Source organism: Oreochromis niloticus, linkage group LG5, assembly GCF_001858045.2.
Source record: "Oreochromis niloticus isolate F11D_XX linkage group LG5, O_niloticus_UMD_NMBU, whole genome shotgun sequence".
NCBI lineage: Eukaryota > Metazoa > Chordata > Actinopteri > Cichliformes > Cichlidae > Oreochromis > Oreochromis niloticus.
The window spans coordinates 8907724-8934010 of NC_031970.2; the positions used below are offsets into that span (position 1 = coordinate 8907724).

The window sequence follows — 26287 nt, forward strand, 5'->3', positions numbered from 1 at the left end:
CCGGCCTTTGGAGCAAACAGTATGATTTGAATCATTATTAATTCATATGGTGTCTCTATTGTATGCCCCACAACCTCTAGTTTTTTTTTTTATGGCTGCTGCTGTTTCTGCGGTTGGGCCCTCTGGCCAGAACCTTACTCTGTTTTCAGTGTTTTGATCTGCCTCTACGTTTGCCAACTGAAAAAGGCTGACTAGCTGCACACTGCATGAGGCAAGATTGAAACAGAAAATACACACTGGATTTTTTTTTTGTTCCCTGTCCTTCTGTGGTGTAAGCCCACTAAAGCTTAATGTGCTTCATACCTTATTGAATAACAGAGATTATTTCTTGTCAAGTGTGGATCTTTTCACGTCACCAAGAAGATTTGATTTGATGTTAATTCAGCTTAACAATACTAGGGTCTGTCAAGTGCACTTGTTTGAACTGTACACTTGGAGTTTAGATAAGCAGGTTCTTACTCACTCTAGATGTATAATTGTTATATTAAAGCTAAAATTAACTTTATGAATTATGTATTTTCTTTTAAATGATATAAGCTCCTGTAACTACATAACTAATTTGATTTGATGGGTCATTAATAAATATCTCATTTTGTGCTATATATATATATATATCAGTGTTGTTGCTTTGATGTCGCTAAATGAGCATGAAAGCAGTGCGGCTAACGATGAAATCACCCATTTGGAATATTTTCCCACTTAAGGAGATGCCATTGATATTCAAGACTCTGTGGCGTGTCTTGTTTGTCAGTTCTTTGATGAATTGACCTCAAGCACCTTGAGGAACACTCAGTAGATTTCATTTTGTAAACAATACTCGATATAAGATAAGATAAGATAAGATAAGATAAGATAAGATAAGATGACCTTTATTAGTCCCACAGGTGGGAAATTTGTTTTGTTACAGCAAAGTGCAAAGTTATGTAGCAGAAATTAGAAAACACCGGAAAGCAATAAAATAAAATAAAATAAAATAAAATACCACATACAATAGAATAAAATAGAATAGAATAATATATACAATAGAATAAAATGGAAATACAAATACTATATACTATACTATATATATTGCATGACCTTTACTGTTTCTTTGACTGCGTGTTGATGCATTTTATGTTTATGCATTTAAATTTTTTACATTACAGGAGCTGTATGCAAAGAGATTCTGGAGGTTCAGCTCAAAAACCCTCAGTAATGGTGACTACAAAAGAAACAATAATATTTTTTTAAATGCTAACTATCATAAGATATTTTTCAAATGCTTGAAATATTTTCCTTTATTTTTGTTTATACTTGTCTCATACCTAATAATACAGTATACAGAGTTGTTAAATGACATTTGTCAGTTTCATGAGAGTTATGTTTTATATGTATTTTTATCTTGTCTTTATTTGTTATTGACAGTAGAGAGAAGGAGTGTGAAAGGAAATAAAAGTTCTAAGCTGGTATCAAAATAGAAATTTGTTACTGGCTCAAGGTGTGTTATATCGTAAGTGTCATGAGCTGGTTGTGTGGCAGGCAGAGAGAGGACCCAAAATGCAGGACTTGGCAGACAGGCTTAACTTAAGACAGAGCTTTATTTGCTGGCAACTGGCTGATTGAACAATATACTGTAACAAACAGAGTTAAACTGGAGTAAACTAACTGAAACCACAAACCCTGAGACGCACACACACATACACACAACATGAGAAGATGACAACGACGTGACAAGGAACAGAGGAAAACTAAGGACCTAAATACACAGGATATCGAGAGTCTGAGCAATGGGTGGAAAACACAGCTGGACAAAATCTGACCAATGAAACAAGGGAAGCAAAACTAAATGTAACGCACATGAAACGAGGGACTGTCAAAATAAGACAAAGTGACAAGCACACTGAGAGTCAGACAAAGACACGTGAGCTTGACAGTAGGACAGGGGATAACAGATATAGAAAGACATGATGGACTGGACACAAAAAGGGGAACAGACATGAAAGCAAGCAATAGCCAAACTAGAACATAAGAACCACACCTATGACAGGGTGAAGAGACAGAAAGAGAGGGAGAAGGACTGCTGAGGAGGACAGACAGAGAAAAGACTGAGAAACTGGACATGAAAGGGAACTAAATTAAACAAGAACTAAGAACTTAAATAACAAAAAAAAGAGGCTCCCTTAAAGTAAAGATCAGAATTTCAGTATTCTGCAAAAATGAACAACAAACTCAAAAACCTGGGTCAAAGCCCCAGGACCACGACAGTTTAAGTAAAAGATCTTATGGTCTTTAATTAAAAAAGAAACACCAACAATCACTCGGAAACAGTCGGGAGGAAACCCATTGACTAAGGGATGGTTCAGCATCACTTGATCCATCCCTAACTATAAGCTTTTTCAAAAAGGAAGGCTTTAAGCCGAATCTGAAAAATAGAGTGTCTGTCTCCTGTATCCAAACTGGGAACTGGTTCCATAGTGGGGGGGCCTGATAGCTGAAGGCATGTCTACCTATTCTGCTTTTGAAAGCTCACAAGTAAGCCTGCAGTCTGACACGAAGTACTCGGTTAGGATAATAAGGTACAGTGGAGGTTTTCGAGATATATTGGGGTCATTATTCAAGGCTATGTGCGAAGAGAACAATTTAAAATTTAATTCTGAATTTAACAGGGAGAAATATGGCGTCTCTTTCTTGTCCCAGTTAGTGCTGTCGCTGTAGCATTCTGGATCAGCTGAAAGTTATTCAAGGTGCTTTTAGAGCTTTTCACAGCACTTTTGGAAAAATGCTTACAAAAATTCTGCAACAAATAGAAACACCCTATTCCAGGATGTCATTCATAGTATTACCCCAGTTTAAGCTTTTGAACTTGTAAGAGATGATTCGATGCATTATGTGCCTCAGTTTTGCCTCTTCAAGAAGTATTTCTCCTTTTTGCAGTCTGTGAAGTCTTCCAGCCACCATTAAAATGTACACCACGTTCCTTTTTTTCATGTATTCTCTGTCGTGCTTCTATTACTGTATGTTGTGCTTGACTGACCAGGTGATCCTGATATAGCAAGTCATGCAGCTGACAGCAGGAACAGCGTGTTGTCCTGGACGCCTCCCCACCTGCATGTTAGATCAATTGTTTGATTGCTGTAGAAGCTGAAAGCAACCTGTTGCTTTCTCCTAACCCATGCGATCAGTTCTTTGGTAAGAACAACAGGAGAGCACTTACCTAGTGATTGCCAACAAGTTTTTTTTAGTAGAGAAATGAATATACAGCTCTGTTCCATAAGGTTCAGTTTGCAGTGCCATTTCTCAAGGGCTTTCTAAGCTATGACCTGATTTATTTTGGGTTGTAGGACAAATTGCAGTCTGCTTTTAATGTATATATGTGGCCTAAAAAGTGTATTTTTGCAGAAATCAGCAACACTCCAAATATAACTTTAATGTCAGATTGACCTTAGGACTAGTCAGTGGGCTTTTTTAAAGAATTATTATTACCTCAAATGTGTGCATATCATCATGTATGATCAGTTTTTCCATATTATTCATTCACGTCTCCTTATTCTTCACTGACTTTAGGTCAGTGTGACTGAGTTCTTGAATTAAACAGATAATGTTCTTATGTTCTATTTAGCTGTTTCAGAACACAAAAAACTTGCTTTTAAAAAGAAAATGCGAGAATGAAGCATGACTCATGAGGACATTTTATAAATAAAAACAGCGGCTGTGGTTCTCTTTTTCTTGCCTGCCTTTTGTCATTGTGTTAGCACTAAATAAATGAATAAAAATAAGTCAGAGCGAGTGGCCAACGTGACGGGGAAAATAAGAAAATTAGAAGAGTGCATCTGTCATCTCTTTCCTTTTTGCATCAGGGTATTCCTACTTTGCAAAGTCTCTTATTGTAAACTGAAATGGGCTCATAAAAAATGACGAGTTTACTCATGAAGAGTACTCTGAACTTCATAGTACAATAAGTGTGCAGTAGGTCAGTTTGAGTTTTTCAGCCTTTAAATAAATGTTTTTTGTGACTCTATTAATAATATGAAAATTATTCAAATTATCATCAGTATCTAAACTAGCCACAATTTGGGATTACAAGGAAGACACTAAAGGAAATGTTCATTCCGACTGAGTTTGTCAGTTGTGTTACTCACAGTCCAAATAATAGTTTTGTAAGATGACATTATTAAAGTAAAGGCTATACCAGCTTAATACCGTTAACTGATGAGATACATTCAGTCACCTGGCATTCATCTGAAATAAACATCACTTAAAACACTGAATGAGCTTTACCCTCTAAATGAGGCCACAGAGCTAGGTTTTCTCCTTGCCACCAAATTTACCAATACAATATAGTGTAGCTGATGCTAACACTAACTGACATAAGGAAATTTAGTCATCAGACTATATCATTTGTTCATAAAAATAAACAAATTCAGCTGATAAATAACCAAATAGTCATCACTATCTCAAGAGTGACTATACATCGGTTTAAGTTTCATGTTTTATGACCCACTGCTGATCCCAATGATGTTGCTGGAACACAACATAGCAACCTAGAAAAGCTTTATATTTGTTGTACTTATAATTCACAATTATTTAAATGTCACATCTAATTGTTCAACAATTGCAGTAAATTGTTTCCTCCATACTTTTGTGCAGGTTCTGGTTGAATTTTGGCATTAATCAATCAAGTTTCGATGAATATCATTGCAGAGGAGATTAGAGTGGTATTGACTGGCTGAAGGGTTGGGCCTTGTGCCAGCTCTCATTAGCGGTCTCTGTCCTTTCACCTCGGTTTGTCTCTCAGTTTTCCCTGCTGCTAATGTTTGTGCCTGCTGATTTAAACCGATGGCAGTCCTAAGTGCTTTAATAGAAATGTATTGATCACAGGGCTTGCTAGGCATTTATGTGGCTACATGGATATTTTCACACAGAAAAGACAACAGGCAACCTATTTTCTGCATGTATACATTGCATTTTATGTCTTTCATTCTGCTGTTTTACAGTAAAAAAAAAACACATAATCTTCATGTGAAACATTTGTGTTTCATGTAAGCAGTCTGAATTCGGCCTTAGCTTGAGACCTATCGCCTATTAGTACTTGGCTATTGCAAAAAGAGCTTAGTCCATTTAGGTCAGTCAACCTAAATTTTCACCCAAAGTCTTAAAGGTTTTAACTCCAAGTTTGTCTCTAGTTTTCCAGTTTTTGAAAAACTCTTTCTCTGGTATCATTATTTCCCAGGACTCCATGCCCACTATGTAGAAGCCATAGTAATCACACATTGTTGTTTCTTACTCAGCTGACCCCTACGACCTGCTCTCTGACCGCTCACCCCTTCCACACTGCATGGTGTTTTTAGAACGAGCCTCACAGTCAGTGACCTTGGTCAGCAGCTCCAGTTTTAATCAGTGGTTGTCTTCAGATGGGGAGTCCAAAGTAGCCGCTTTCTGTTTCCTTAACGAGTCTACAGTCCAATTCTCACTTGCAGCCTATGCTGTAGCTCTCACTTGCTTTGTTTCTTTTTACATCAGGGTGATTGCCACTTTATGAATGTGCCTGACCAGCACCTAAAGAAATTGGATACTAATTACCATTGCATGTTTAATAATATTAATAGCTAAGCTAGCTAGGTGGCCATCCTAATTCCCACTTAGTCATATATAAATCTGGTTTTATACGTAAAGTTTTACATATAAATCTTCCCCTGGACTGGTTCCTTACTATCTGTGAAAATATAAAATATGTAAAAACCAAAGTCACTTTCTCTCATAATATTTTACAAATTTTTATGTATACAGGGTGGGCCATTTATATGGATACACCGTAATAAAATGGGAATGGTTGGTGATATTAAAGTCCTGTTTGTGGCCCATTAGTATATGTGAGGGGGCAAACTCCTCAAGATGGGTGGTGACCATGGGAGCCATTTAGAAGTCGGCCATCTTGGATACAACTTTTGTTTTTTCAATAGGAAGAGGGCCATGTGACACATCAAACTTATTGGTAATGTCACAAGAAAATCAATGGTGCACTTGGTTTCAACGTAACTTTATTCTTTCATGAGTTATTTACAAGTTTCTCTTTGTTCACAGCCATTGACATGTCGAAGAAGTTAACACATGAGGAGCGGATCGAACTTGTGCTGATATCTGGTGAACGCAGTAACCGGGTCATTGCAGCAGATTTCAATGCAAGACACCCTACGAGACCACCCATCTCCCATGCTACAGTTAGCAAACTGCTTGCTAAGTTTCGTGAAACTGGTTCAGTGTTGGATTTGCCAAAATGTGGACGCAAGAAAACTGTCACTAATGAAGAAACATCAGTGGCTGTCCTAGCTTCATTCAGCAAGAGCCCACAGCGTAGCACTCGCCGCATGTCACTGGAGAGTGGCATTAGTCGAACATCCCTTCGGCGGATATTAGCTACTCACAAATGGCACCCTTACAAACTCCAGCTACTGCAGCATCTCAACGAGGATGACCCAGATCGGCGCACAGAATTTGCAGAATGGGCAAAACAAAAATTGGAACAGGACTCTCAGTTCACGCAGAAGATTTTGTTCAGTGATGAGGCAAACTTTTATGTGAATGGTGAAGTTAACAAACAAAACCACCGCTATTGGTCTGACACTAACCCACATTGGATGGATCCCTCCAAGACTGTTGGCATAACAAAAGTGATGGTTTGGTGTGGTATATGGGGTACAACGATAGTGGGTCCATTCTTCATCAATGGAAACCTCAAGGCCACTGGATATTTGAAATTGCTACATGATGATGTGTTTCCCTCTTTATGCACTGAAGCTGGCACGTTCCCTGAGTTTTTCCAGCAAGATGGTGCACCACCACATTATGGGTGCCAGGTCCGAGCATTCCTAGATGAACAGTTTCCTGGAAAGTGGATTGGTCGTCGTGGGCTAGTTGAATGGCCCCCAAGGTCTCCCGATCTGACCCTCTTAGACTTTTATCTTTGGGGTCATCTGAAGGCAATTGTCTATGGTGTGAAGTTACGAGATGTGCACCTGAAACTACGGATACTGGATGCCTGTGCTGGCATTTCTCCTGCGGTGTTGCTATCAGTGTGTGAAGAGTGGGAGAAGAGGGTTGCATTGACAATCCAACACAATGGGCAGTACATTGAACACATTTTATAAGTGGTCAGAAACTTGTAAATAACTCATGAAAGAATAAAGTTACGTTGAAACCAAGCACACCATTGTTTTTCTTGTGACATTACCAATAAGTTTGATGTGTCACATGGCCCTTTTCCTATTGAAAAAACAAAAGTTGTATCCAAGATGGCCGACTTCTAAATGGCCACCATGGTCACCACCCATCTTGAGGAGTTTGCCCCCTCACATATACTAATGTGCCACAAACAGGACTTTAATATCACCAACCATTCCCATTTTATTACGGTGTATCCATATAAATGGCCCACCCTGTAGAATAAACAACAAAACAACAATATTTGCTTTGTTATGCTGCCCCACTTTACAAAATAATAAGTCAGTTATAAAAGACTGGATTCTTGTAGTTGCTCTTCAAGTTGCACTGAACCTGTTTTGACCTTGATATTTATTTTATGCAATCTGCATATTGTGTTAACTCTTGTAGAGTGCGACTTTTAATAATTGTTGTGATGTCTGTTGCCCTCTTGGCCAGGTCATTCAAGAAAAAACCCCCAAACATTTTCTTTAATCACACTGAGTTTTTTACCTAGAGAAAAATGTCAGAGTGGAGATGCATACAGAAAAAAACTATATAAATGAAGCACATCAGAGTTCAGACAGGGTTTGAATGTGATATCTAGCCCTATCTTTGAGTTAATGCAATTATATTGTTTAAATGTAAGCCGTTATTAATCCATTATATACATTATATAAAATGTGTAATGACTAATCAGTTAATGCTCTATTTGTTTTCCCTCACAATAAGGTAATTTACAATGACTATCTTTCCCCATTACCCCTCTAGGGATCACCTATTGTCCGTGTGCATCTATCTCTTAACAAAGTTTGAATATTCTGACAAAGCTATTCCAACTTTTGAAATTAACTTTGACCGGGGGCGTGCTGGTGGCTTAAAGATAATCACATCAAGGGCATGCAGCCTGACCTGTTTTTGCATCAGTAAGTTTCTGCTCACTGAAAAGCACTTAATCGTCAATTGTTGTCTTGGCTTTTGTGGGAATGTGAATAGCACCTTATTGATTGGAAGCAAAATGTTTTTAATGTTGTAGATGAGATTTCAGGATTGCTAGCTAATGGGAAGATGGAAGCTCGCTGCAATTTATTTTCAAGAAGAGGCCCAAATTGGAAAATCTTTACAGACATAATTAAGGCTTATCTGATAGTATTGTCAGAACCTTTCAGATGCTGTTTTTATTTATTTATTTTACCTATGCAGCAGTGTTTGTTAGGTACCAAAACACAAACATGCACAGCATTGAGATGGGTCTATCCAGAAGAGTAATGAATGTAATGTAAAGAGCAGTATTGGTTTTTCATCAAAGCTAATGACAGTAAAAACAATGTCCTTGTAACTGGTATTGCATTTTTTTGCCATTATTTTGCCAAATAATTTAAAACTATGTCTTTTGTTGATGTTATATTATCAGTAAGATTAGGCTTACCCTAATGGAAGGTGTTACTTTTGTCCTCTGGTTGGGATTATGGGTCAGTGCATTGTGTGTGCCGCTCAAGGATATGGGTATGTGGACCAGTGGAGCTACATGAAGTTCAAAGTCAGGCTCCTCCACCTGGGGTATGACCTGGATATGAAGTAGCCATGGTGTTTTGGTGTTTCAAATAAGATTTCACTATAACAGATAATTGGTACTAGTGGGACTCTCCTTATAATAATATAGGCATGAAAGCACTCTGCTGGGGAAACATTGTGCAGTCTTCTATGGGCAAAACTCGTGTCCTGACAAAACATTAACAACAGTCTCTCTTGCACCTTTTCTCAGCACTATGCTTTATACTATCTTTTATACTGGATGACTACTTTCTCTTGATCTTTGCAGAACACTTGTTTTGTTGGAAAGAACTGTACAGTGGGTATTCATATTACTAATCCATGTAATCCAAGTAATCGAGAATTGTGGTTTGTAACGCTTGAAAATCAAAAATTTGTTAAATTATTAGAATATGCCATTCTGATCTTGAGTAAATCACTATTCAAACAATATAGCTGTCTCAGTCTAGTTCAATGAATGTAACCACAATCATAGGGAAGACTGGTGACTTCGCTGTTATCTGAATAACGATCATCAAAACACTCCACAGAGAGGGTAAGCCACAGAAGCTCAGTGCTGGAGAAGCTGGCTGTGCGACTGCTGGATTGAAGCATATTGATAAAAAGTTGAAAAGTGTGGTAGGAAAAGTTGCACAAACAACAGAAGCTGGTGTCAGACCATCAAGAGCCACCGCAAACAGATATCCTTAGGAAAGGGGCTACGACTGTCAGAGCTAATGTCAACCCACTCCTGAGCCAGAGTCAACATTGCTTATCTGAACTAAGTAGAAAAAGAACTGTGTCAGATGCCTTTTTGGCCCAATGTTATCTTTTCAGATTAAATTTTACATTTTATTGGAAATCCTTCTAACTGATCATTGGAGCTATTCTAAAAATTTAGGACACCGGATTTCTCATTTACATGAGCTATAAACCATGAGCATCAAAAGTAAAGCAAAAAGGACTTGAAATATTTTAATTTAGAGGTAACCAATAAAGAATCTATGAAATTTGAACTTTCTGAATTTAAAAAAAGTTTTTTTGAGCTGTACTATAATTTAGTAGCTGGGCAGTTGATGCCATATTACAAAAAGATGCCAGTGTACCTTGTTTATATTCATTTGGTTAGCTTTTGGGCATCTTTAAATTTCTTTGCTCTCTTGCAAAACTGATAAAACTTACATATCTGTACAGTAATATGAGAGTACCACCCGCAACTGGTTAGTTTAGTGTACCACAAATGCTGGAAATATGCTGCATTGTTTACCATGCTCATCCATCACCATAAAAAAGGGCACTTTAATTTATTTTTAGCCAGTCCCACTGCTGCCATAATTAGTCACAAATGTATATTTAAAATGATTCCCATCAACTGCACTGGAGTCTTCTGTATGATTAATTTTGTAAATGATACAGGAAAGGTAAGGACAATTAGATAATCTATATTAGAAAGTAACCTTTGCAAAGAATTACAGTTTTAGTGCAGCCACATGGGAATGGGGCAGAATATCAAAAACAAGGTTGGACATTCAGAGTGTAAAGGGAATAGAGGTTCAGTGGTTGAAAGTTTTAGCTCCATGCAAGACGGCCCTGAGTTTGTACCCTTCTGCTTGCACTTATTTTCTATGGGAGCTCCAGCTTCTCCCGCAATCACAACATGCGCTTCTCCTCTTGTGATCTTGACCAAAGTACTGGCTGAACAGATCTCCTAACACAATGCTCCTTTAAATGATTTAATGTAATTTTCAATGAATCCAAAAAATATATCAAGCATTTTCAGTGGGAGTCTCCCGCTGAAAACGCTACGTCCAGATGAACAGAATCAACTTTTGGAGATTTCCTTACCTGGATGATTGAGAATGCATCAAGACATATCAAGCATTATAAGAAAAACAAAAGACCCATATATTAAAAAATACAAACACTGTATATAAACTACCCATTTAGAGTCTTGGTATTTGTAGCTTTATTGTTGTGGTGAGAACTATTTCAGTTTGAAAAAGGCCGTCTCATACATTCTAACCAATGTGTATATTTGTGTTTCCAGTTCATGTGAAAGCAGGAACCTGTGAGGTAATTGCTGCACATCGATGCTGCAACAAGAACAAGATCGAAGAGCGATCCCAGACTGTCAAATGCTCCTGCTTCCCTGGACAGGTGGCAGGAACAACAAGAGCAGCTCCATCTTGTGTAGACGGTATGCCAAGCGTCTCATTACAGTTTTGGTGATGATTTGAGACCAAATTCTGATTAGGGTAGAAATGTGGCATGGTGTAAACCTGTCACACCTGTCACTGTGCCTCTGGTGCTTATTTCACTGATCGTTTGGCACAGGGAGTTTCTCGTGAAGCAAAAAATACAATGTTGAGATTGCTGTTGTATAACCCAAAGGCTTCATAATCTTCAAATCAAATCACTTACCAGTTCATTCACTCAGCTCTTTGTCTGCTTTTGAAGTTATATCAGACATGTTCAGTGGAGCAGACAGAAGGCCAGGTCATTTAAAATCATGTCAAAAGTGGCCTCAGTTACAGGTGAATCGATCCCTATCTCCTCTTTTCACTGTAATATCTCTGACAAGGCTTCCATATTTTGACAGTTCTCCCTTCACTTTAGAAATGTCAGGGAAAGCTGTTTCTACCCTATAGGCCTCCTTGAAGCAACAAAAAATCTTGACACATAAGCTTGCTGCACACTTTCGTTCTCCTCCTACATACAAACATTCATCCTCCACACACCTTAACACACCTGCTCACAACTCTCACTGGCTTGACATTGACCCATGCCCTGTAATTCAGGCCTGAAAACACTCCGGGGCAGGACTGACAGGTCTCCACCGCCAGCTAGAGATCAAAATGCTCTCGTTAATCACTGTGCTGTGTATAGAAGTCAAAGGCACTTGCTGTTACTTCAGCCAGAGCAGAAGAGAGCTGCATATTTAAACAGCATGGTGCTAATTGTTTTTTTATTTTCCTTTATTTCTGCTTTTATTTTACTCCCAGCATCCATAGTTGCACAGAAGTGGTGGTGCCAGATGCATCCCTGCATGGATGGAGAAGAGTGCAAAGTGCTGCCCGACCTCAAAGGATGGAGCTGCAGTACAGGAAACAAAGTTAAGACAACTAAGGTGTGTTAAGTTCTGTGTTTGAAAGTAAAAAGTGGGTTCGCTCCTTCATTCATTAAATTGCTAAAATCAACACAATAACACAGTGATAACAAAGTCACAGCCTAGAATAAAAGCTGTAAGAAAACGTGACCCTAAAATAACGGGGAAGTGCGAGGTGAAAGAAAGGAAGAAAACCTAAGAAAGCACTGAAAGTTTTTTTTTCATTAACTTCAGATGAATGAGATCAGAGTAGGCAGAGTAGAAGGCAGCAGGAGAGGAAGATGTGACTCACAGGGGAGAATCAGTGAAGTGTATCTTGAAGCGATCAGCTTCTGCACTGGAAGGGGGTGAGTTAAGTTCAGCAATCTATTTACTTTTAGACCTATTTTGTTGTCTAACTACAGTCAGTTTATTGTATTTTACTTAAGCTACTAATTTAGTTGCAGCATTTAGATAAGGTATTCGGCAATGCAGGTGGCTCTGGGGCAGACCAGGATGTATAGGGAAGCTGCTCGTTTGGACGATTTCTGTTTTCTGACTGTGTTCGATCATCCAAATTCTAGATAATGTTAGGAAAATTAGGTTGGTTTATGTGGACAAACTGCCTGGCTTGAGCTGCAGGAGGCAGGACACGGGATGATCACTCAAGTGTTGTTAAATACACCAGACAATTACATCCTCTTTTCCCACCTTGGCACAATCATTCAAACTTTGTAGGGAGCTGACAGGTTAAAATGTGTTTAATATATGATCCAACTGTGTCAGCCAGTTTAAAACTGTTTTGGACTGAAAATCTCAATCAGGCTTTCTGGAAAAGGCCTGGTTCCAAGTAAAGAAGGCAATAAAAATGCATGGTATTGTACACTGACTGGATATTTTATAAGGTACACCTTGCTGGTATCAGTCTGGACCCTCTATTGCTTTTGTGGCATAGATTTAACGAGGTGCAGGAAACGTTCCTCTGAGATTTTGGTCCATATCAACATAACAGCATCATACAGTTGCTGCAAATTTGTCAGCTGCACATTGCTGATGGAAATCCTTTCCTACACATACCAAATGTGCTCTGTTGGACTGAGATTTCGAGACTGTGGAAGCCATGAGTGCAGTTACTTTCCAGAAACCAGTTAGAGACGATTTGAAGTTGTTGTGTTATTAATCCTGTTGGAATTAGCCATCAGATGATGGGTACTACCATGTGAATTTTTCAGCAGAAATTGATAAAGAAGAAGAATTAATAAAGACCAGTTGCCCAATTTTAGTGAGTCTGTGTGAATTGCAGCCTCAGTAACCATTGCCTAGCTGACAGGAGTAACACTGATGTGGTCTTCTGCTGCTGATGGAGGTCACATACTTCAAGGTTCAATGCTGTTGTACATTCAGAGATTTGTTCTACTACTAGTGTCAATTCTTCTCTGACATCCAGCATTAACACGGCATGTCTGCCTAAAGAACTGCTATTCCCTGGATCTTTTCAGTTTTTGCACCATTCACTGTAAATTCCAGTGATGGTCGTACAGGAAAATCCCAGTAGATCACCAGTTTCTGAATTACTCAGGGCAGCCTGTCTCACACCAAGAACCATGTCACATTCAAAGTCACTTAAATGAACTTTCTTTGTACTTTTGATGCTTGGTTTGAGTCAAAAGTGGGAAGAAAGGTCCCCTTTTCTTCCCATTGAGATGTCAGCAGGTCATCTTCACCATGTCTACATGTGATTGACTGAATAGTTATTTATGTTAAGACGGAGTTGAACAGGTGTACCTAATAAAGTTTTCCATTAGTGTATACATTTGCTGAACACATAGTAGATGTCAAATTAAGAAATGAAGAATACAACACATTCATATACTGATGATAGGTATGTTATTGGACTGATATAGAGATATGATATAGAGCTACATCATAACAATGCATATAAATAGAGATAATGCATTCAGTGCCTTCACCGTGTTCTTAAACAACTTTGGAGATGAGCTGAGATAAATATAGCATATACTGTATATTTTATTATGGCTTCAGTTTATTTTATATGTAGCTCCTGTTAAGCAACATTCAAAAGTAATACGTATTTAATCAGAACTAATTGTTGTAATATTAGTCACAATTGGTTTCTTTTAACTTTTTCTGTCAGAATGTAATTTCTTGGGGATTTAAGAGATAATCTGACATATTTAAATAGCACTTGATGAATTACAATTATTAAATCATGAAATGAGCTCAGGGTTTTAATCACAAGTTGACATCTAGGCTTGTTTTAAGACAGCCAGACTGCAAAATATTTAGTGTCAAAATGATTACTGAATATTCATTTTGTGCTTCATTAATATATGCAATAAGACATTTGTCTTTTTTCTGCATGCGTAATTTCACACTCAAAGAAATTAAATCATTACAGGCTGAAAGTCAGATATAATCTTTTATATGACTAGAATAAATATAGAAATACAATTATCATGAGAGTCTGCACTGTCAGTTGGTAGTTGACTACTTTGTAAGCAAAAAACAATTATCATATCTGTAATAGACAATGTGATTGTACACCACTGAGGTCACTGATACAAGATGGAAACTGCAGCCTCTGATGAACGAAATGTTTCGCATGACTGATCAGATTCGTATACCATGTAGCCATCTCATCCTCAAGGTTTCTGCATTAAGGTTAAGTGAGGGGAGGCTTGAATCACAGCCTGCCTTTGAATAGGCTTGCATTTGACTTCCAAAGTGCAAGAGAGAAGCAAAACAAAGGCAAGCAATGGCAGGAGAAAGACAAACAAACAACGAACAAATATTCCCCCAGGAAGCAAAATTGTCGAGTGGGATATGCTGAAGGAGCCAGGAGGGCTCAAGCTGGAGCACTTCTGGAGATTAATAGAGGTTATCTGGAAGTGTGTTCTGGGTTTGAGGGTGTGGTGGACCTGAAGTGGATGGTAGGTGAGGAGGGGGGACACAGTAGGCCCTTAGCCATCCATCACGGTCCACTGTTTGACTCACCAAACGCCTGTAGTTGAGCTGCCTCTTCCATTATTCATGCCTACAGGAGGCCGGGATGAAGCAGAGCTTTTTATTTTAGCCGGGTTAATAATTCATGCCCTCTCACACAGCCATGGGAAAGCAGAAACAGAGGCACAGACGAGCAGGGGTCCAGGTGGCTAGTAGAACCCGTCAGAACCTCAACTCTTTTTTGATTAGGGAGTCAGCGGGGGTCGCTCCATGCTCATGGCCTTGCTACCTCCCACAGAGAGCCAGCCAGGGACGGCTTATGTTTGCTAGAGGGCTCTGTACCTGAGTATCTCAACAGTTAACATCATTCTGAGGAATGAAGGGAGGGTTTCCTGAGGACTGAGCTCAGGTTCTTAAGTGTGGCATTGGTGCAGTAAATGTTTCTGTGAAGTCTATTACTCTCTGAATAGAAATTCCAACAAATGAAACTGGAGCATATCCAAAAATAGTATTTCAATGATACAAAATGTAAGCCTTTTAAGTCTTGGTTACAACTTAGGTTGAAAGACATAAACTCTGGTGAAAATTGTATTTTACACTCCATTTTTCTTATATAATATGCGATTTGAAGATTTTACAACCACTTTTTTTTAGGTCTATATAAACTAACTATTGACACCATGCAGACATTTTTACAAAAACTGGACTTAAAAAATACTTTTTGCAGTTTTTAAACAGGGTAAAGTGTAAAAAGTCCAATAACAGTCATAATTACATTAATTTAAGTACGTCCATGTACAGAAAGAGAAAGGTCAGAGGTAGCCTGGTTTTACAGTACACTGCATATTGGTTTCTTTGAACTTAGGACTTGCAAGTTTACAGTTTGTTTTGGCTTCACAGCTTTTATCAGTGTCTTTACAAAACCAGTGGGCAGAAATGCTTTAGAGAACAAAAGGTAACCCCACTGTTGTTTACAATACTGCTTTTAGACTGAGCTCAGTTCAAACTCTTCAGTCTCTAAGTTATATTTCATATTTGGAACATTAAGGGTCCAGAACAGACTTTGCAGTACATGCCTCCTACAGTACTTATTGCCCAGCAGTGTTGCTTCGATTAAAAAAAAGAAGTGTCAATTCAGTTATGATGAAGTCACATCAGTAAAGTAGATGTCTTAACACCTCCCTAGGCCCCTTTTCAGACAGCTCCAGTTGTTACCTCTTTCTCAGCATGTCCAGCAGCAGCTAGTGTTATGGTCCTGCTCTTAATGTCAGGAATTATAACCTCGGCTGCTCCCGCTTTTCACTTCTCATCAATCAGAAGACAAAACAAAAAGAGAGCCTTTCCACTTGACAGGTGCCGCTTGTAGAGAAAGTGTTGAAGTGTGTTGATTGATAGCTGTCCAAGAGAGATTTTTTTTCCAGTAAAAAAATATGAAAATATCTCTTCTTCTCTCTAACATAACTGTGTAAAGTGTATGCATTTTAGCTACAATGTATCAGATAAATTATAGGTGTAGTCCAGCTGAGAGAATAAATAACCTTAGCTGGAATCCAATGTTTTCCGAGACCCCAGATAATATCCACATGAGAAAAGAAGTTTTACTGGCCAAAATATAAAATGTGTATTGTTAAAACAACAAGAAAGAAATAAGCATGAGAAATTCCATTAAATAGATGGTTTATACTCAAACACAAAGGTAAATGCATTGAAAGGTAATGGGAAAGCAGAACACTGCTGATGCTGGTTATTCACAGTATATCTAAATCCACCTTATTGGAATTTCTTTCCACAGACCAGCCCTGAAATAAACTCTCATCATTACACATCTGCTAACCGGGAACCCTATACCATCTTCTAATTGATTAAAATGACTATAAAAGAAAATATCAATGAACACAATCACTGTATAAGATGATTTTTTATGCAAAGAATCTCTGCACTTTGAGCTCATTTTTCAAAAAACTCATTGACAAAAGTGTTGCTTATAATATTTAGTTGATTGAAGGTACATATGTGCAATATAGCCCTCGAACAAACAAGTTATAAACTTTGTCCCTTTTTTTGGTTGGTAGTTTTTTCTTGAAATTGAATCCAGTTATTTATCTATTTCCCCACTATATTGTCAGTCGAAAGCATGAGAATAAAACTGGTATTTAGAGTTAAAAGGCAGGGAAATGCTCAGTGAATGTTTAATCAATAGACAGCTCCGAAAGATGAGCTAAGTAAGTTTAATGACAGTTGTTTTGCTTTTTAAATCATTGATCGAGGCTGACATCAACTGTGTAATTTGCACAATGAAAACTCGAAAATTCTCCAATATTTCTCGAGGAGAGTAAAAGGTTATTAGAACTGTGAATTATTCTTTTTGTTACTTAACAATGATGTGCAGATTCTCATGGATATGGCCATAGTGTACAAACAAATGTGCCCATGCACACAGATGTGCTTCAGTAGCTATCCATCCAAAGCAGAGTCTTAGATTCTTAATGTGACTGACCTGCGATTGAACAGTCAAGTGTGGTCTTTTATCCTGAAGCAACTTAAGCATTAAACCCAAAAGAGCTGACTTCTGCTGATTCCCCTTTGTGTGTTTACTCCCCAGTAACCATCACAGTGACACCCAGAAACCAATGAATGCTAATTGCTTTGATAAGCTTTTGCTAGGCTTCAAGTTTTTGTGACTGCTAACATCATTTTGCTTTGGTTTTACTCTGTTTAGTGTCCAAGCTTTTTTTCTCTGTCACTAGTCCTTTAAGACGTGAAATGCCCGTTAGAATCTCCTTCTGCAGTCACAAATGTGTTTGTACTTGTACTTTTCTAACTTTCCTTTTACAATAGAAAACATCTTCAGTTGTGGGGCTTTCACAGTTACTGTGCAATAAAGTGAAATGTAATAATTAAAAATTAAATATTATAAATAAGGATGCAATGTGTCATAGAAAAGACTGTGTGTGTATGGTGGTAATTTACCGACACAAATACAGGATGCAGAAGACAAGAGTAAAATATTAACAAGCTTTTAATGCTGATAAGTCAAGAAATTACAAAGTCTAACATCTGGGGATGAACAGAGAGCAAAACCAGGGATTCCAAACGTCCAATATTTATTGGAATGTACAAGAAGCACAGGGAATCCAGACTCAGATAACACTAGGAATCCCAATACAGGGAATGTTCTACTACAGGGACACACAACTACACATACAATACAACAAAGGACAAATGGGAGAAGTAATGGGTGGAGAACTAACACAGCTGAAGATGATGAACATAAGGAGACAGGGCAAGTTAAAGTCAATACCAGACACAGAACAGCTAGCAAATCAAGCAGGAAGTAAAACACAACTAAACAGGCAAAGGGATTAAGTAATTCTGATTCAACAGATTGATTTTTTTGTTTTGTTTGTTAGTTAGTTTAGTTTGTTTGTTTTTAACACTATAATAATATGAAGTGCAAATCTAATAATGGATGGCCTAAAAACAAAAATACAGATGAGTTTTTTGTAAAAATGTACCCAATGGCTTTTATATCAGTGCAAAGGACCCCCCCCCCCCCCCCACACACACACACACAAATTATCATTATCAATTTTATTAGCCCAGAAAAAAGCTGACATTCTTATCGAGCCATAGAACAAACAGCTTCTGTGCAATGATGTGCTTTAATGTTGTCAAAGCTTGAAGCATCAAGTTAGAACTGAGGGATATCTTCCAATTTACATGTAGTATAAAAACTGCAGAAAGGCTCTAAGATGTCCCTTGAGAAGGAATCATAGTAAAAAACAAAATAAATCAGTTTAGACTTGAGAAAAAGAAATGCTGATGCTCACAAATCGGGAGATGCAGTTATCACAACATTTTAATTGTCATGAACCAGTGAGAAGTATCATGAAGAAATTCATAGGGTGCTATGCAGTAGAAAACAAGCTTGAAGGAGGTTTGATGCAAAAGATTTCAAAGACTCTGGAGAGAAAAATTGTAGACTCAAAGAAGGCAATCATGAGAACCCTGAACAGAAATTACCTGGGAGGTTGCCGAGCAAGAAAATCTCCACGTCTGCAGAAGAGACCTTCAAACCGCTATCAAATGTTAAGGCCAATTTGGAGAAATACTATGCAAACTGGAAGTGTGTTGTTTTAAAACATCCAAAATAACACTAGCATGTTTGGAAAAGCTTTTGCAAAAATTCCTTGTTCTGTTTAACCGCACTTTAGAAATACTGAACTTTTCATAGGGGGCTAGTAGTTCTATCCTCATGTGTATTTGTGCATTTCACTGTAGGTCACACTAGGACACTGTAGCAGTAATAATGTGCCAAGATTTTTCTCTTATACTGTTGACAAAATAACAAGACCTAACTTCATGTTAAGCCACACCATGGATGTACTCCGTTTACAGCTTCCTGCAAAAGTAATATAAGACCTACTAATTTTCAAATTCTCTCTCACACCCGTGATTCCCGAGGATTGCCACATGGAAGTGAAAATTAAATTGTGGCTCCCCAAACAGCAAGCTCTGTATTATCAGCTGCAGCTCTAAGCAGCAGAAAAATCACGCTTCAACACAGCTTTTGGATTGCTTTGCTCAGAACACTGATTGTGTGCGGTAAAGTCCTTATTGATTCAACTGGTGAGACCCCACTAAGTTCTAACTGAATAGCACTAAAGTGCAAATATTCACACAGGAACACCTGTTCTTATATCAACCTTTCTTGCTGGCTGTCTGTGTGTTTGTATGTGTGTGTGTGGGTGTGTCTGTGTTGGTATTAAAGTGTGTCTAACATCACAGGCCAAGTCACAGAGTTACTTGTGTTCTACTTTTTAAAGGGCAAACCAACAAAGAACAGCATTCACCTCCCAGAGTATTTTTAGAGATTTGCTTAAAGTGAGAGTAGTAGCTACAAAATGCATCTTTCAATCCGTTATATTAATATTCATGAAAACATCTGAGAATACTTATTCCAGTTGTATGCCATCATGAATAATAATATTCCCTCTGTCTGCATGGAAATCATTGACGTCATGTTTTTTGCTATGTAACTGCTCAGGTTTTAGAATTACAAACATACCATGCTGGGAATATGAGCACCTTGAACCTGTCAGACTTTCAAGAGATATAAACTGCTAAAGATGTAGCATCAAAACAAGTTTTTTAATGGAAAAGCTATTATTTCAAGGCGAGTCAGATGGTAAGAATCTATAGCAATGGTAATGGATATTTTTTAATACTAGCTTGATTTTTGTATATTTAAAGTTCGATTATTTACTTTAATATTAAAGTATTATAACAATTTCTTTATTAGTTTGATACTTGGTGTTTAGTAATTCGAACCAGGCATGCTCAGCTGAGGTACACAGCAGTGGCATTACTTCTGAAGGTATTTCATCATAACCTAATTTATTTAACAGATTGAAAATTTAAGCTGGTGCTGGGTGAAAATGTAAGAAATCACTATAATTACAACAGTTAATTCTACAAAGAACCCTGTCTGGTGATTGTGCTGTGAACATCTGTGCTGTGAACATCTGTATATAATGTGAATATTGTTTTTTTGAATTATTTAAATATTTTTGTCTCAACTAACGTACTGGATCAAAAGGCAAAAACGGCCATAAAGCTCTGCTGCTAAAATAATCAGCAATCACCAATGCTAATGTTCATTAAGCTTTTTATTTATGCTCAAAATCCACATGGATTCCAAAGTCAGTGTGTGCAACTTTTAGAAGTTGTCAGTCATAAAGAAGCAAAAACATTATGCTCTTTTATCATAACAGCAGCAGTATGGTATTTTTTTCTGTGATATTTTTCACATTTTGATTATATCAGAATTTTACACATTCATCATGAGTGTCAGAAATGTATTTTGTATTTTTTAACGAATAGATAGGTTAGTCTGTTTTAAATCATCAAATGTTTAAAATGTTTAGAATTTTTTTTTTGGAACATTTTAAATATTTCTAGAACATTTTAGACAATTTTCTCAGCTATATATAGTAACCTCTGGAATCTCCAGGTCATCTTCCAATTATAATTGGAATTCAAGTAGGCAATCTACTGATAGTTTTTTTTTTTTTAGTTATATTTGCTCAACCCATCATGACAGTTGAATGAAAATAGCCTTTTCCTCATGTTTGTGACTATGAATGTCATGCTTTTTCATATTTTAATAAGCCAATACTCATTTGGCACACTTATATTTGCATGTGTGCCAAATTACAAGTCCTGATTCAATGTTATGGTAAGAAAAGCTAGTGAAATGTTTGTCTTCACTGGTTTTTGAGATATTCATGTTCAAACAATGCCTCAGATTTCAAAGTGTGAAAAATACCTGAAAGTGGGCAGATTTAAAACAAACAAACACCAAAAAAACAAACCTTCACCAACAGTTTATGCCATAACTGGCCTCAAGAGTGTTATCATTAATAGTCAAATAAGAACACGACCCATTTGCAGTATTTCCTTCTGCTTCCTAACTTCTTATTCTTTCCCTGTCTCTAGGTCACCCGATAGTCGTCTGTTTCAAGGATAACCTCATTTGAAACCAGACACTGTTTCTTTGATCAACACCGTTGGACAATTGGATGTCGTGTTTTGAGAATTGGTGGTAACCAGGGACCAATGAGGACAACAATCACGGACATTCCAGTGAATGAATGGAGGACCAGGGAGCATCGTATAAGACTACATATCCAAACAAATTCCCGACTTTTGATCTAGCATCAACAGTAGCTGCCTCTGAACTCTACTGCCCACCAAATCTCTCTTTGTATTATAGTTTTATTCCTTTGGACTGGAGATCTCAACAGTGAAGATATATATTGACTAAAGGACTCTGGATAACAGAAAAAAAATCACTCTTGAAACAAAACCATGTGATGTGAAACTTTTGTGTTATTTTCTTGCCACAAAGAGCCCCAGGACTCTTGATGCATATCTGTGTTGATCTCGTGAGATCATAAGCATTTCCGTTCCTTTTAGCCTTATGGAGCAGATATCTCTTCTGTTTCTTTTTGCTAATTTAAAGTGTCTGGCTTTTTTAAGTTTGTTAGGATGTCAAGTCTTCTTTCTGAAAGACAAAAAGACAATGCCACAACAATGAAACCAAGAAAAAATGTAAGATGTTTAGCTACAGCTCACCAAGGGTCAACATAGCTCAGTTCTGCCAAAATGTTTTAATGGTATCTGTTGCTTTCAAAGCCTGGTGACTACTATTCATTACAAATGTCAGTATTATATCAATAAATCTAACTTAATGGATATTGCTGTTTAAAAAAGAAAGTTTGATTTTATTTTTTTTTTTACAGTTTCTGTTAAGGCATTTTGCATACCAGGCCATAGTGCTGTATAGGCAGGAGCTGTTGGGACTTAAAATTAGCAGGTCAAGCAAATAATCTGACAAAAAAAGCAGGAAGAGGGGGAGAGCTCACAGCTAATCAAGGTTGTGTTCATGGTGGATTTGAAATGTGAAAATCAGCAAATGCAAAAGTAGGCCATGTTCAAAAATACAAATGGGTGAAATCGCATTGCACTGTTCTTCTCAAAATTAACAGACTTAAAAAAAAGTATCTGAAATCTGGTCCAGGGAGATAATTATCTCTTACCCTAAACAACCTTAATCCTATTTGGTTCATTTCCCAAAGTAGATGTTAGTGTCATCCTTGGTTTATTGCATTAAATTAATGCTACCCATCACAATCAAATTATAGGACTTATTTACTTGCTTTTTGAGATCCCATGAGGCTTTTTCTGTTATAAATCCAAAATCCTTGTTACTATGTGTAGTAAAATAAAGCTTCTGAGGGAATTAGACTGAGGAGTATACAACAGGAGGTTGGAAGACAATCAGTAAAAGGCACAGGATTATTTAGCCCTAGTGACATAGCCATTTGAGTGGGGTTCAAGGTCAAATAAAACGTCCGTTCATTCTGACACATATAATATAGTTATTATAGTTACTGATGGACGGGAAGCTCTATCATGAAAGTTGGTTAGAACTGTGTTTCTTTGAGAAGTCATAAGAAAGTTAGGGATGCAATTATAGTTCACCTGCATGTGATGTATACCTTAGGGACAGGAAATCACAGTATATAATGTCTCCCCCTTTTCTGATATGATAATAAAAGAAATTATAATGTATATTTCCTCTATAGGTGTCATGTTTATGACTCTAGGAAAATATCATATAATCTGTGCAAAAACGGCATTTTAGTAATTTCTTTTGGTTAAAAAAAATATTTAAAAGATCAAACATTACTTTGTGCTACACTTTCATAAATCCAGAGATTGCAAAAGAGAGAAAAAAAAAGAAAAAGGGAAAGCTTCAGTTTAGACTCAAAACAAACCCTCACTTTATGGGGAATTTCATATTTTCTAAGTCAATTTCCATCTGTAAGTGAAGCGGTACATTTGCCACTGAATGCTTCTTATACTAAACACAATTAATTAAACAAAAAATGTAAAAAGCTTGCTCCCAAAGACCAGACCCCAGGGACTGATGCTGAAGGGGAGGAATGAGAAGGTTTGCTATGGTTAAGCGATCCAGGTTGCCTCTTGTTTGGTTAGAAATCATTAAATTACAGTAATGACTAATTTCTCATTCCTGCATGCAATTCACTGGAGACCACCATGGATTTAATAAAGAGCTGGCGATGAATTACAAACAGTGAATGGCTGAGGAAAAGCTACGTGATTATACAGAGTAATTCATAAGTGCATTAATAAAACAATACAGAAACATTGCTAAATCATTTGAGATAAAGGCTATTTGCATAATTCATTAAGATTAATCAGACCAGGCAATCTACCACAGTGCTCCAAGGAAAAGAGGGAGAAGACATGAATCCGTTCCCCTGGAAAAACCCTTTCTATCTACAAACAATGATACAAATCTACCCTTGGATCAGAGAATTAACCTCTGTGCACTTACAGCCCCTGCAGTGCTGAAACACAATCCTTCAGTCATTCACCTTTATGCGGGCTAATATTCTATTAATAATGAAAGATCTTTTCATACCATTGCTCCTCTGGGTTTTGTTGCTTTGCCATAAAAGACCTTCACAGAAGTTGAATGGAAATACAGTTTTTGTGTTCGGAAACCACAGTGCAAAGCTGAGGTCTAGCTGTTTGACAATTTTGTTATTCACTTCTGTATTTCATTCTCTGAAGTTAAATAACTTGGATGGGATGTATGGGATGAGTTTGGCATTGGTTACAGATCACAGGCAGAAAGTAAAACTGCTGTGGCCCTCACTCCAGACTTTATCACACAATCAGCTCTAATTGGGCACTAGTGTGATTAAGCATACTATTTCTTTAGTAACATTATATCAGAAAGGTCATGCAGAACAACAAAATTGACATTGCTTTACAACTCTGATTGACTCTTATATTGCAGAATATATTTCTTAGCTTTCAATATATAAGGACCCAGGTAGGTAGACATGCAAACATCGAGTGAACAGTTATTGTTGTTAAATGGACTGATTCTTATACAGTGCTTTTCTACTCCAGGAGCTTTTTTACTCCCGGAGCACTTAAAAGCGCTTTTTACAATATGGCACACTCACCCATTCACACAAGCACTTTCTTCTATGCTTTTTAGTCCTTACTATCCAACATTCACACGCGTTCATACTCCAATGGATGCATCAGAGAGCAACTTGGCATATTTGGCCAGCAGACTGGGCTACAGACAGTTGTTAAATCCAAAGAACTACAAAGTCAAAAAACTCACTAGAAACTAGAAAACAAAAGGACTACACTTACCTGCCAGTTCATTAGTTACACAGTTTTTAGTACCTGGATGCATTTTTTTTTCTTTCAGAACTGCTTTAATTCTTTGTGGCGTAGATTTAGCACAGTGCGGGAAACAGGAATTTTGATCCATATCACAAGTTTTAGCTGCTCATCTGAATTTCCCATTCCACCACATCTCAATGATGCTCTGCTGGACTGAGATCTGTTGTCTGTTGAGGCCATTTGAGTACAGTGAACGCACTGTCAACATCAAGAAGCCAGCACGAAATGATTTGTGACATGCCATATTATCCAGCAGGAAGCAACAATCACACTGTGGTTATAAAGGGATGGGCATGGTCAGCCACAATACTCAGGTAGGCTGTGATGTTTAAATGATGCTCAGTTGGTATGAAGGGGACCAAAGTGTTAACCCCTCCACATTATATTGAACTATTGATACAAGGCAAACAGATCCATGCTTTCAGGTTATTGACATCAAAACACGTAACAGATTTTGGTGAGCCTGTGAAAATTGTAGCCTCAGTTTCCTGTTCTTAGTTGACAGGAGTGGCATCCGGTATGGTCTTTTGCTGCTGTAGTCCACTAATTCAAGGTTCAAGGTTTGATATGTTGTGCATCCAGAGATGCTTTTCTGCATACTGGTGTTGAAACAAGGAGTTATTTGAGTTTTTATAGACTTCTTGTCAGCTAGAAGCAGTCTCTCATTCTCCTTTAACCTTTAGGCATAGGCCTAAATATATTTAGCAGCTTCCACATGATTGGCTAATTTGATACCGGCATTAACAACCAATTGAATATGCAGTGAGTGTGCATAGGAGGTAAAGAAAATAAAGCGTAGGACACAGCAGAATAGGACACAGGAGTATAACAACACACAGCTGAAACTAATCAAGTTAAAGCCACGTAACAAAGTAAAACTAAATGTATGACACAGTAAACAAATTATGTACGGATCCCTGCAAGGGAGATGGGAGAAAAAAAGAATGAAGATGGACTTTTGTGAAATCTCACAAAACTTTTGCGAGATTTCACAAAACTTCGAACTGGTGGGTAACAGATGTCTCCGAAAACATCGGAGCACTTTTGCAAATATGTGATGTCTTGATAAACTGGGCAGATATTTGAAGTTTACACAGCTATATTCTCGCCTGAAAATATCTTAAAAGTTTATTTTGTGACCCAGAAAGAGTAATAAGAGTAATATTAAAACTAAGTAGCTGCCGCTATTGTTGGAAACTGGAATTGGCTGGGCTGCACTATGAATTCTGGGATAGGTTGGGCCACAAAGGACGCATTTGGAGCAGCCAATTGGGACAGCCTTCGTTGCCTGGCTCGTCACCTATTCCAGAATTCATAGCGCAGCCCAGCCAATTCCAGTTTCCAACAATGGCTTCAGCTACTTAGTTTTAATATTACTCGGCCGGGAGGTCGAGCCCCCCAAGAGCCGGCGAGAATACCGCACTCCTGGCACACCATGCCTCGACCTCCAGGTTAGCTTTGAGCTGGTTGCCTATTTTGCGAGATCTCGCAAAAGTTCATCTTAATTTTTTTTCTCCTAATTATGGGACGTGGGAAACCATACTAAAATATGGAAACAAAGAGATGAAGTTGACAGAAAAGAAGACATGGAAGGTTAAAACAGAGGAAAACACTGAAGAGAACATAAATGCAAACTCAAACTAAAACACAAAAATGGCTATATGACTGAGCAAAATGGAGTAAAATGAATTCAAAAGCCTAACTTTAAACGAAACTAAAAACACAAACAAA

At 37.6% G+C, this 26287-nt stretch overlaps 1 protein-coding gene across 2 annotated transcripts in view; it reads left to right on the plus strand.

The window, feature by feature from the left end:
* tafa3a (TAFA chemokine like family member 3a) overlaps positions 1-25627 on the plus strand; it is a 105579-nt gene extending 79952 nt beyond the window's left edge. The window contains exons 3-5 of one of the 2 annotated variants that reach the window (XM_005458391.4): positions 10757-10906; positions 11712-11836; positions 21257-25626. In XM_005458391.4, the coding sequence (XP_005458448.1) occupies positions 10757-10906; positions 11712-11836; positions 21257-21268 (287 nt within the window). In that variant the 3' untranslated portion in view covers positions 21269-25626. Of the gene's footprint in view, positions 1-10756; positions 10907-11711; positions 11837-21256 lie in introns of both variants that reach the window. The other variant, XM_025907347.1, reaches the window with a different exon arrangement.
* Positions 25628-26287: the final 660 nt, after the last annotated feature.